The sequence below is a fragment of the Notamacropus eugenii genome, chromosome 1 (assembly GCF_028372415.1).
Source record: "Notamacropus eugenii isolate mMacEug1 chromosome 1, mMacEug1.pri_v2, whole genome shotgun sequence".
Classification (NCBI taxonomy): domain Eukaryota; kingdom Metazoa; phylum Chordata; class Mammalia; order Diprotodontia; family Macropodidae; genus Notamacropus; species Notamacropus eugenii.
Genome location: NC_092872.1, coordinates 629,989,650 through 630,003,019, shown reverse-complemented (window position 1 = coordinate 630,003,019; position 13,370 = coordinate 629,989,650). Strand labels below are relative to the sequence as shown.

General features: G+C 38.9%; 1 protein-coding gene across 1 annotated transcript in view; it reads right to left on the bottom strand.

Moving 5' to 3' along the window:
- Positions 1–13,370, bottom strand: part of TACR1 (tachykinin receptor 1) — a 194,664-nt gene that overhangs the window by 76,193 nt on the left and 105,101 nt on the right. The window contains exon 2 of the mRNA XM_072635248.1: positions 8,105–8,299. Coding sequence (XP_072491349.1) covers positions 8,105–8,299 — 195 coding nt within the window. The remainder of the gene's footprint in view (positions 1–8,104; positions 8,300–13,370) is intronic.

Sequence of the window (13,370 nt, the reverse complement as noted above, 5' to 3'; positions counted from 1 at the left end):
ATTTCTCTCTCTACCCTAATTCCTTTCCTTATTCTAGTGCACTTTAGCATACATATCAATATTCTTCTGAATACCTTGTCTTCTTCAATCTTCTCAAATTCCATGACAATCCTTAGCTCCACCTCAGAAAAACATAGGGATAGTTATGTGCTTAATTTGACATTACCCATAAGTATTCCACTTCTATGTTCACTAAAAATCTGAAATCCTCTTATTTAATCAAAATGTTTTATCATTCCACCTTTCCCTATTCTCTATGACCTCTACCTATGTTCTTTATCATCACCGTGTCCTCTAATCCCTCAGTACCACTTATGCACAGGCTACACCTTCCTCACCTCCCAATCTCAACCCTTTGGTGAACCATTTCAACTTTAGACTATTCTTTACTCTCAAATATCCTTGTCCTATCATTGATCATACCTACCTAAACACCAGCTTTAGATTTTTCCCACCCTGTTGCCTTTTCTCTTATTTGTGTACTGCCAAACAGAGCTGGAGAAAATCAAGAAACCATGTTGACTGGGTCCACTACAATTTTGTTACCTAATCTTAGCTGGGCTTTCACTGCAGCAAGGCAAGTCTTCTGTTCTTTCCTATTCATCCTCTATTCCATTCATCCCAGTGGTTATTCTAAATCTTTTAATCTCTTTTCAAGTCTTTCACAGTACAACTTGGCTCCCCCCTACCCTCTTAGCTGAGGAGCTTGCTTTATACTTTCCTGAAATTATTTATGCCATTTGCTAAAAACTCCATTTTTTCACCTTCTCATCTCACATCCTGCTGAAATCACTGTCCTGCCAATTTCTTTATTCAGTCCCTTCACTGTTGAAGAGTTGGTTTTTCTTCTTGTCACAGCCAACCCTTCTACTCAGCATATAGTCCTGATCACATCCCTTTCAGTCTTCAGCATATTGTCCCACATTTGTCTCCAATTTTCAAATTTTCTCTATTTCTTAACACCTTTCCAGACAACTAAAAACATGCTTATGTCTCCCTCATCCTTAAAAAATGACCCTCACTTAAATTTGTTTATCTCTATCATCTTATATCTCTCCCCCCCTTTTCAGATAAACCTGAAAAAGTCATCTATACTGTTTCCAGTTCCTCACCTCTCACTACAATCTGACTTCTGACATTACCATTTAACTGAAACTGTTCTCCAAAATAATCAATAGTTTTTAAATCAACAAATTTAATTGTCTTCTCTCATTCCTCATACTTCTTGACCTCTTTATAGCATTTGACATTGTTGATAACTTTCTCTTCCAGACATACTTTCCTCTCTGAGTTTTCATGACACTGCTCTCTTGGTTCTCCCTATTCTGTCTGACAACTCCTTTTTGGTCTCTGTTGCTGACCATCATGCACATTAATTGTGAGTACTCCCCCAACCAAGGCTCTGTCCTGAATTTCCCCCTTTTCTCTATGTAATAGCTCTCTTGATGATCAACTCAGGTCCCAGTGAGCTCAGTTATCATCTTTATTTAGATACTTCCCAGTTCTATATATTCAGCTTCTCTTCAGAGCTGGAATACTACATCATGAACAGCATATTTGACATTTTGAACTGGATATCTCATAGGTTGACTTAAAAATCAACATGTTCAAAACAGAACTCATTCTAGTTACTCCCAAATCCATTCATCTTTCAGATTTTCCCCTTAATGTTGAGGATAGCACCATGTTCTCAGACTTGGGTTCTCAAAACCTCCATGTTATCCTCAACTCCTCACTCTTATTTACCCTATCTCTCTAATCAGTTGACAAATTTAGCTACTTCTATCTTTATAACATCTCTCATATATGTCCCTTTCTCTCTGATTCCATAGCCACACCCCTATCTTCCTTTGTCTGGACTGTTGCAGGAACCATCTAAGTGGTCTCTTTGCTTTAAATCTCTCCTCAGTCCAATCCATCCTCCACAGAACTGTCAAAATGATTTTCTTAAGCGTTAAGTCTGACCACATCACCCTCCATTTCACTCAAGAAATCCCAGTAGAACTATTTTCTATTAAGTCTTTTGTTTTAGAACTCTATGCATAAGCTGACCCTTTCCATGACCATTTTTTATACTTGACTCCCCTCCACGTACTCTATGATCCACTCTTATTGACCTCTTTGCTATTCCTTCACAAGTGACACACCATCTCCCATCTCCATTCCTTAGCACTGTCAGTCTCCCATGCCTGTAATGCACTCCCTCCTTGCCTCTATCTGACTTCTTTACAGATCTCACCATTTGTAGAAGATCTTTATGGCTCTTCCCAGTTCCTGATGCCTTCTCCTCTAAGATTCGGGAGGTGCATTCCCCTCTAAGATAAGGGAGGTGCATTTTTTTCATCACTTTTTAGGGCCAAACTTGGTCTTTCTATCTATAAAGTGTTAATTTTCTCTTTTCCTTATATTTAGGTGAAATCAGGAGTATCCTTCAATCTGCTGGACTGGGGTACTTCCCAGAAAATTGAGCATGAACTCTAGCCCTTTCCAGTAGGATACACAATCTAACTACCCTCTAGCTAAAACATAGTCATGACCAGGAATTCCTCATTGGTTCTTGTGTGTACCCATGTTATAGGGCTGTGTCAACACAAATCAGGGCACTGCTGGACTTGGAGTCAGGAAGATTTGAGTTCAAATCCAGCCTCAGACACTGACTAGCCATGTGACTCTGGGAAATGCATCTCTCTCAGCCCAGATTTCTTAATCTGGAAAATAAGGATCATAATAGCATCTATCTCACAGGGGTTTTATGAGGCTCAGATGAAAGAGGCTCAAATAAAACATGTATAGTGCTTTGCAAACCTTAAAATGAAATTTTATTCTAAGGCCCCCTCTAGCTTTAAAATCCCACAATGCCACACAGGGGATGTTCTGATAAATGTTTAACAACTAGCTCTGTGGGAAGGACAGGGTAGGAGAGAAATATCTTTATGATAAATCATCTTCATTATTAACATTTTCTCAATTATTTTCTTAAACATAACAATAAACAAAATAATAAATCAAGCTCTGACGTGTAGTATTTGAAATGCTTGCAATGAAATTTCTTTAATTTTAATTTTATTTTTAATTTTTGGAACAAAGCAAACATTTCCCTAATATAGTATAATAAAAAAGATGATTGCACATGAAATTGCAAATGTGTTATGTACAACTTGTTATTCACAATGAAAATTTAACTATCAGCCTTCATGAGCTGGTTTGGATTGGCTCCAGCACACACCTAATCCTATGCCACTACCACATAAATACGTATCCATTCAATAAGCATTAAGCGCATGCTCTCAACAAGGCTTTGAACATATTCAGCAAGCCAATGTGCCAACCTTTGGGACTTGGGGGAGGGGAGGTGGATTTGGGACTGAAGGAATGATTCCCATATGTTGCCTTTTCTTTTTCCCACATTCATCACACTTCATTGATCACACTCCCTTGGTTTTCTTCTGCCTACAAAAGCCACTGCAGGTTTGGTAATGGAGCGCACGGCTGAGTGGCAGGTTTTGTCGGGCACTGTCTATGTTGCATGGAAGGATCTGTTCTCTTAGCAGCACTGTTAGGTACAGATGCTCCCAGGGCCTTTCTCTCCTGCATCGATTGCTTTGAATCAGTTATAGTGATGACACGAGAGCGGGCAGCAACAAGGAGAACATCAATTGCCACCATCTGAATAAACCACTTATCCTGAAAGGGCAAATATGCTCTTTTTGTGAGACTGGTAGTCTAGAGGAGTTTGGAAAGCTAGCATTTCAATTTTCAGAAGAACAATAACAAAAAATCTCCTGGTGTGTGTGTGTGTGTGTGTGTGTGTGTGTGTGTGTGTGTGTGTGTGTGTGGTTGATGATGATGATGACTAAGTTCATAGCAAAAAAAAAGAGATTTAATACATAACAAAAGAAATCAGGTTTTCATTCGCACATCAGGTTGGAAAGTCAGCCCCTGGTTTCTAACTGCTGGTCTCATCTGAGAACACTCCTCTTGCCTCAGGGGCATTCCTTAGCCTCAGCATTTGCTCACTTGGTTTTTAACAGATTTATTTATGTAGTGTGATGTAGCAGAAGAGGTTTAGAATTTGGAGTCCAGAGGCCTGAGTTCCAATCTTGCCTTGGACACTAGCTGTGTGTTCGCAGACAAGTCTGTACCTCTCTGAACTTGCTTTTCCTTCTGGACAATGTGGATAATAAGACTTATATTACCATCTACCTAACACTGCGGTTGTGAGGAAAATGCTTTATATATATTAAAGAACCATAGAAATGTAAGTTTGTACTTTTGGTACCACCCATTTCCCCTCTCCCCCTTTTATTTATTTATTTTACCGGTTAAGGGAAATAATCCTGTGGATATAGGTCAGAAACTTCTTTGCAGCTTACAGTCTTAAAGATTTGCCAGGGGCGCTGAGGATGTGTCCATGGTCACACATTTAGTATGTGGCAAAGGCAAGGCCTCAACCCAGATATTTCTCACTCCAAAGTCAATCCTCTATCCTGTATGCTAGAGAAGTCAAACACTCACACGAGGCAGGCAACTCTCCTGAGTGCAACTCAAACCGGATTAAAATGTCATTTGGAAATACTGAATAAAATAAATAAAAATGAAATAGAATATGGGTAATGTTAATGTCACTTTCCAAGTCATTATGTGGCTGCAGGAATACTTACGTATGAATTAGCGGCCATATTTCTATTTCTATGGTCTATGCCATGTTATCTTCCATTATATCTTAAACATACACACATAGAGTCTTTTCTATCTCTGTTTATTATACACATCATCCATATCTATGTCTCTATATCTATCTAGACCTGTGTTTATTTGTCTGTTTATATCATCTATGTCTATCTCTGGCCATATCATCTCTGTGTATTTCTATGTCTGTATAATGTATTCTAAGAAGGAAATGTGGTTATTAATAATTTTCTCTGATCAGCAAGGTATTAAAGTAGAACCTATAAAATGAGGTGACTAAACTAGATAACCTTTCACTTTCCTTCTAGTTCTAAAGCCTATGATTACAAGAAGATAGATTCCCACCATACATTAATGATGAGAAATTATTATTAACAGCCAATAATTTAGAGAGATTCTGAGCTCTCCCCTTCTTCCAAAGTCCTGATTTTAAAAGTTCAGTCTCTTGAGGGACATTGCTGATAAGGAGACTGGACTAACTTGTTCAAGACCCCATCCAGGTGGAGGCTACTATGCTCTGCTCAGGTTTAGGTGGGGTATATACATTCTTTGAACTGATAGCCCAAATCTGTGGGTGGTCTGGTAAAGAGATAGTTTCTCTGCCCAAGGATGGCATGATGTCCCTCTGAAATGTTCATTTTAATGTAGTTCACCTTCCATTTTGTTATTTGATCAGAGTAGACTGCCATCTCTCAGGAACTCCTACTCTTTGAAGGGTATATGAACTGTGAGCCTACTTATCACCACCAGATCTTTGGTCTAAGAGAGAGGTCAAATGACCATCCTTTTTGTTAATAATGTGCTGCCCTTATTAATAAAATGATTAAATTACCCAGAAACTATGTCTCTTGAACCTTTTTAATTGTCACAATGGAGTGGTGGGAAAGTATGATAAAACATTTTCAAGAACCAATTAGTGCCTCTTTTCTGAAGCTCAAAAGTCCATGATCAGCCCTAACCAATGTCTAGGATCATAGATTCTGAACTGGCAGGCACCTCTGTGATCATCTGCTTCAATCCCTTTGGTTATATGGTGTAAACCAAACACTGCCTGCTTGGACCTTGTAGCTATCAGCATATTTTGAAAAAAGAGAGCTGCCTAGTTGGTCTGAGTTGAATTTAACAGAAAAACTCATAAGTAATTTCTTAATGATCCCATTAAATCCTCTTTTTGTGAATCAAGACGACTTTGGGACCTCTATTGTAATGACTTAGAAGTACACTTGATCTGGGTCCTACTATTCTAGCCAGTCAGGTTTAGTAAGTAGTTCAGGCTTCTATTGGTTCTGGTTCTTATCTGTATTACTCAGTCTTCTATATGTGAATTATTTCCTTTGAATTGTTATTTTAGTTGTATTATATTCATAAAAGTTCTTTAGGTTTGCAAAGTGCTTTACATATATTATTTCATTCAATCCTCCTAGTTGATGAGGTAGGTGCTATCATTATCCCCTCTTTTACAGAGGGAGAAACTGAGGCGCAGATAGCTGAAGTTAGTTGTTCATGATCACACAACTGGTAAGAATGTGAGTGGGATTTGGAAGCCAGGTCTTCCTGACTCCAGGTCCAATATTGTATCCACTCCTCCATGCTACCTCAAATATGTGTGTCTTGATATTCAAAAACAGCTCAAGGGACTGTCTCTTATGGTGAAGTAGTGTGGAGTGGAGGAAAGAGAATGGGATTTTGATTTAGACTCAGATTTGCCTCCCTGTTCTGCTGCTGTATGATTTTGGGCAACTTTAATATCTAGGAACCTTAATAGCCTTATCTATAAAGAAATGAACCAGATGATTACTAAAGTTCTTTCTAGAAAAAAATCACATGATTTCCCCTAGAAGATCACTTAAACTCTGGAATTCACCCTTGAGATTATCTACAATCCCTGCTTCCCCTCCTTCTGATTGGGTACCTTCTCCCAGAGTTTCTATGCACTGCTGGGTGCCCAGGACAGCCATCTCTTCATTTTTAAGTAGACTGCATTCCAGACTTCTCTGTCATATTGGTGGTTGGATACCTTCTCCTTCATCCCTTTAGCTTCATTTTTGCATGCTATCTTCTCTATTAGAATTTAAGCTCCTTAAGGTCAGGACAGGATTGTCTTTTTGCCTCAATTAGTATTCCTGTCACTTAATACAGTACCTGACACATAATAAGAACTAAATAAATGACATTGATCTTGGTGTTAACCCTGCCCTCAAAACATCGATTTCAAACCATCTATGAGTGCCTATTCTATAAGAATCTTGTCTAAATCTGCTCATAAATCTGAGACAGAAAAACTGCCTTATTTATCTAAACATCACAAGGATATTAGTTGAGTATTTAGGTTTTTCATTTATAATCCTTCACCCTCTCTATGTGACTGACCCATCTTCTCTTTCATAAATTTCTCTGAAGATCTTTTACTTATTTTTCTTTAAAGTTCTTCATTATTCATATATTTTCACTTGCTCATCTCCATCACCTGTCTCTCCACTACCCTCTGTGTGATATTCATTATTTAGAGACTATTCTGTTCCAGGAAGGTATCCGAACCATATAACACCGATAGAATACTGGCATTAAAAGCACATGCTTTTGTTGCTGGGAAAAACTTGGGGCCATTAAAGGAGCTTTTCAATTTCCTGAAAGAAATCCAGCCTGCTCTACTCTTTCCGTGTAATTCTGGAACCAGCTTTTGTACTGGTTGTCGCCCATTTGTACTGCCAATTGGCCGTACAAATAGATATTGAGTTGGGCCTGGTATCCATCTAAAATATTGAGAAGATTAATTTGCATGTGAATAGAGTTTCATATACATCATGTCATTGACCTTTATGACCCTAGAGATTGTCAGCACAACTATTATTAACTCCATGTTACTGATGATGAACCTGAGATATTAAAAGAGTGAAATGACCTATGGTCATAAAGGCCACAGAGCCAAGACTCATACCTAGACCTTTTGTCTGGGGGAAATTTGAGGCCAGCACTCTCTTTGGTATGCCCTGCTGACATTTTAGAGGGAAAAATCAGAACGCTGAAGGGATGAGAGTAATGTCCAACCCTATTCCATGTAGAAATAATACATAAAATCACAGAGAAGCTCAAACCAAAGAATGTGAGAGCTGGGAGGGACCTATGAGATAATTCAATTTAATTTCCTCATTTTACAAATGGGAAAACTGAAAGGAAGTAAATTTAGTTCAGCTTAATTCATTGCTAGAAGGCAGGGATCAGGGATAGCCTTAGGCACAGTCAGCGTAGCGAATTATATCAGACTCTGTGTGGAGAACTGTACCAGGCATTTAACCAATCCTGTTTGATGATGGTTATGGAAGAAATGAAGACCAGAGGAAAAGGAGAAATAAGGGCCAGCCAAGAAAGAAACATGCTTCCCAGCACTTTCCCATGCAGAAGCTGTGCTACTTACACTTTCTCATAAACCCTGCTGGGATGCTCTGGCCATTCAATCATGCACACCACGCGGTTGGGCATGTCTTCTGTCGTGGAGTAGTACCCCTGGGGGAAGGCAAGCAGGAGAGCTAGGGACCAGATGACACAGATGACCACTTTGGTGGCAGTAGCCGACAGTCGAGGCTGGAGGGGGTGGATAATTGCCATGTACCTGTAAGCCAGAAGGAGGAAGATAAGGCTTGGGTAACAACAGAAATTTACTCACCATATCTTCTGAGCAATAAGGATACACATCCAAATCTTCTTTTTTGGGGAGAGGGTTGGTTTTAAAGAATATCAATCTCCACAGCCACCCCCCTTCCTCTCCCTGATCACGTATCTGACATCACTTGGTCTAAATATCAACAGAAGTACCTACTTTATAAAACAAACTATAAAATGAAAGTTGCAAGGCCTTGTAGGTCTAATGACATGTTCACTAGCCATATTATCCTGACTCTACAGAAGAAGCAGAATGACAAATGATCTTCAAACAAAGAAGCTAAAACCTGTGCAGCTTAAATGAATACATGTTTTACTCATAGACCTGAGAATATTCCAAATAAAATTTTAAGGAGCAGCTAATTCTCTGACCAAATTGGTTGATAACAGTGCCTTGAATTATTGTAAGACACTGATGAAATGTGTCCAAACAGTCCAAATATAGGTACTGTGCTATGCTTCTTTAAAGAGTTTAACATTATTGCAAAGGTCTGTAGTTGGATGGGGCAGCTAGGTAGGTGGTACAGTGGCTAGAGCACCAGGCCTGGAGTCAGAAAGGTTTAACTTCCTGAGTTCAAATCTGGCCTCTGACACATATTGGCTATGTTACCTTCAGCAAGTCACTTAACCCTGTTTTCCTTAATTTCCTCATCTGTAAAATGAGCTGGAGAAGGAAATGACAAACCACTTCAGTATCTTTGCCAAGAAAACCCCAAATGGGATCACAGGGTGTCATACATGAGTGAGACAACTGAACAACAACATAGTTAAATCAGGTATTGTTAAACTGCAGAAACTAGGGGAAAACTTGTATCCTCCAGAGAGAATGATAAAAGACTTGTTCTACTTTCTTGAATAATTTTTGATAATCTATTATTTTCTAATGTTTTATCTTTCAATAAATAGTGTGGAAGAATTTAGTGTGTATGCCTCAATGGTTCAGATGTGAATTTCAAGAAGAGTTTGATAGATACATCAATTTCCCAAACTTTTTATTCTGTTCTCCTTGTTCTGTATCTTCTATCCTTTGATTCTATTTCTCCAAAGTTATACAAAAGCTTTGCTTTGTTCTACATATTGAGAGATTCTTGCCATCTAGACCAGAGTTTCTCCAAAGTAATTACATGTAGTCAATAAAGGAAATATGTTTTGGCCATGCAGTTAGCAAAGTATTCTGAATTATTTTTTCAATGATTTTTATTACTATGTGCAAAACTCTAAGTTTAGCTAAAGAGAAAAAAAAATGACACTGTCCTTGCCCTCAAGGAACTATCTATAAAGCAGGATTGGCCTCATATACAGTTAAGTACAAATGCAAGAAAAGGTGATTGAGCTGAAAGAGAGATAAAGATAAAGTTCTCTTGGAAAACTTGAGGAGGGGGAAAAAAACCACTTTCAGTTGGGTGGAGATGGGTAGGGAAGGCCAGCACAGTGCCCTGTACTCATTAGGTATTTAATAAATGTACAATCTCGGTTGCACAAGCTATCTTGCACACTTTAGGATGGAGGTGGTCAATGGAAACTTCCCAACTAGACAAATGATAGTCTATCAACCCACTAACGAGCTACACTCCAAAACATTAATTGGTTCTATGCCTAATAAATTCCCTTCCCATAGTTTTCCAGCTCTGACAATGCCTCAGGGTGGACCTTATGAAAATTGTAATTTCATTGATTGTTATTCAGTGGAGGAAATTTAACTGAGTTACTTCTCAGTGTAGGGAACAGTGCCAGAAACTGGGAGGGATACAAAGTTTTTCTTCTCTATTAAGATGGGATACTAATATTAATAATATACTGCCTCTCTCTTGGGTTTTTTGTAAGGATCAAGTGACATAGTGTATATAAAACTCATACAAACATGGGCTATTGTGATTATTTAAAACACAGCTCCTGCCTTCCGGGTGCCCACAGCCTGGTGAGGAAGGGTAGATGCAGGCATAAATAATTCTTAGTCAAGGCAGTATATCCTCCCACCAGTGAACAATCCAGACAAGAAATGTTTTAGGGAGTCACAGGAGGGAGAGATCACAGATTGCATGCAGATTACCAAAGTGATACCAAGGCAAGATGGAGTGGTATGAGGGATTTCAATTGTCCCTATGTCTTCTGGTAATTGCATCCTTCTAGAAGGTGGAAGAGATGATAAATTCCTGCCTTGTCTTTCTGCCTCTCAGAAGACTGAGGAGGCAAAGAGAAGAGCTGCTCCCCTGCAGTTAATATTGGTGGGCACTGATTGCTGAGTTGGAATCAGCTTGAAGAGAAAATGACCATATCATCTGAGAGGTTGGAATAAGCAAGAGAGAGAACATTGTATTTGATTCCTTCCACATTCCAGAGCCCACATGTAAGATTCCTTCCTTTCCCTGTATCCTCATAACTTTCACCAATGGTACCACTTCTGTCCCACTTATTGGTCTCCGACTTCAGATTCTGAGACTAATCTTGGCCTCAAGCAAAGGAAATATGAGGAGTCCTTAGTCAGGAGCTCACAGACTCATCACTGGGTTGATCTTGCTGCTTGCCTCACTGTGGCAATCTTGCCATAGTCTACTGTCATTGCTGAGTTGTTTCAGTTGTGTCCAACTCTCTGTGATTGCATTTGGGGGTTTCTTTGACAAAGATACTGTTGTGGTTTGCCATTTCCTTCTCCAACTCATTTGACAGATGAGGAATCTAAGGCAAACAGGGTTAAGTGACTCACACAGCTAGTAAGTGTCTGAGGCCAGATTTGAACTCAGGAAGATGAATTCTCCAGACTTCAGTCCCAGTACTCTATCTACAGTGCCACCTAGCTGCCCAACCATAGCATACTGAAATACTAAACAAAACCCATATTTTTGACTTGAAAATTCAGACAACAAAGCACCTTAAATGACAAACTGAGAGGTTTAGACTTTATTTTGTAGGAAACCAAGAGCCAGCAAAACTGTGGAAAGGAGGAAGTTCCATATCCAAGCAGTGCCTTAGGAAGATTAACCTGGTGGTACCAAATTGTATTAACCTAAAAGGTATTGAGGAACCCCTTCCCCCAATCACCTTCATTCACATGTTCTCTATTGAAGCTCACAAGTTTCTGAGGTTCCAGCATTAAAGATTCATTCCTTTCCATCTTTAATGGAAAGATATTTCCTCAAATTAGCATGCAAAAGCTAATAACTCATAACTTTTCTCTCTAAATCTGGAAGTCTTATAGTCCCACCCCTTCACATGCAGATATGTGATTGTTTTCCAATTTGTCTCAACCTCTGGCTAAGAAAGGATGGTCCTTTGGAAAGAGACACAGACTAGGTCTCTCAGGAAGGGGCTAAGGCAATGGGAACTGGAAGGAACAAGAGAAGGTTAGCAGGAGGGACAGAAGTAAGGGAAGAGAAAGTAAAGACAAACATTTTCTACTTCACCATTTTGTTGAATGTTGGTACTGGCCAGAACCAATTTCTTTTAATGTATAAGCTGAGGGTGATTGTTTTTTTCAAAATTTATTAGATGTAGTCCAGGATAATCAAAAGGAAATATTCCTAGGGGTAAAGTGTGGGGCCTGTAAAGCTAAGTAACCAATCATACAGATAAACTATTTACTTATCGGAATGCACTTTAATCTCTCACGAGAGCGGTGCTGATGCATTCTCTGGTTTATAAGTTTGTGGAAAGCGCAAAGGGGATGATGTGGGAGATGTTTTGCCCCTTATCTCAAACATAAAAGCCTGATTTGTTTCAAAATTGGGGTAAATCCTCCTTAAACAAACTCCACCTTACCAGCCTGTACATTCCACCTATCCCTAATCCCCATGCCCAGTTTGACACTATGCCCTGTTTGATCTCAAGTGACCAAGAGTTTAAAAAACAATTGTAGCCCAATATGGAGCCAGAATTCTGAGTAGCCATTGGGTGAAGAGGACAGGGAGCTATCTTTCATCTTTATGACAAAAATCTGTAATTTGGAAGACCATTTCATTCTGCTTTTTGCCATTCCTTGCACGCAGGAGTCATTTAAGTGACAGATACAGTTTTAAAAAAAAAAAATACATATTACCCATACAAAGCCAGGGAGAGTGGCAGTAAGTCTTTTTTTTTTTTTAAATTTAAAAAATGTTATACTCCTTTTCCTATCCACTGCATCCTCCATCCTCCACCCTCTGCCTGGCCACATTTCTCTTGCAGCATCTCACTGTGGTATAGAGATAATCTTTGATTCCAAAAGGCTCTACCAATAGAGCATAAAGATTGGAAGGTACTACCAAACAGAAAAGATTCCAAGTACATGCCCTATGATCACCTGTGTATGTGTGGTCCCAGGACCAGTTTTCCTCATGGTTACAGTCTTATCACAAAGAGAAGGTGGTAGATAGCTAATTTTTCTGCCATGGTAACTCAAGAAGACCATCTACAAAGACCTAGAAGGATTGTAATCTGCATTAACAGAGCAAGTGCAAACACAGAGGTAATCAGGTATATTGCACTTATTATAATTTTTCAGGTGTAAAAGAAACTCTGAGGTTTTTTTATACTTACATGAATGCTTTTTTTTTCTTTTTTTAAAATTTCAAATAGCAATATCCCTTTCTGGGGGGTTGCCACAAACAATGCATTTTTCAAGTACATCTAGCATCTTGGCACAATTCTGCTTGCACTTTGGCAAAGAGATGCATATTTTACTTCATCTTCTTATCTTAAAGTACAAACTCATGAAAAATGTATTTATTTAAATGGAAGGAGAGAGTGGTATTTTGTTATTATAACCACCCAAAATCCTTCCAGCTGTTTTGGCTGTAACCCACCTGAGGAAGTGCTGCAAACCCCAGGATAGATAAATCAGTGATGTTCCCCATAAATATTCATCAAGTATGCACCTGCATGGCCGTCTATCTTGGGGCTACCTGCAGTGAAATGACTTAGTTTTTATTTTTTTTAAATGTTTTCCTTCTTTGGTTGCTAGATATAAGGATATAGCTAAATCTGTCCCTTTCTTCTCCAAATACTATCAGTTGTGAAATTCTATGGATTCTGACCTCACCATAGCT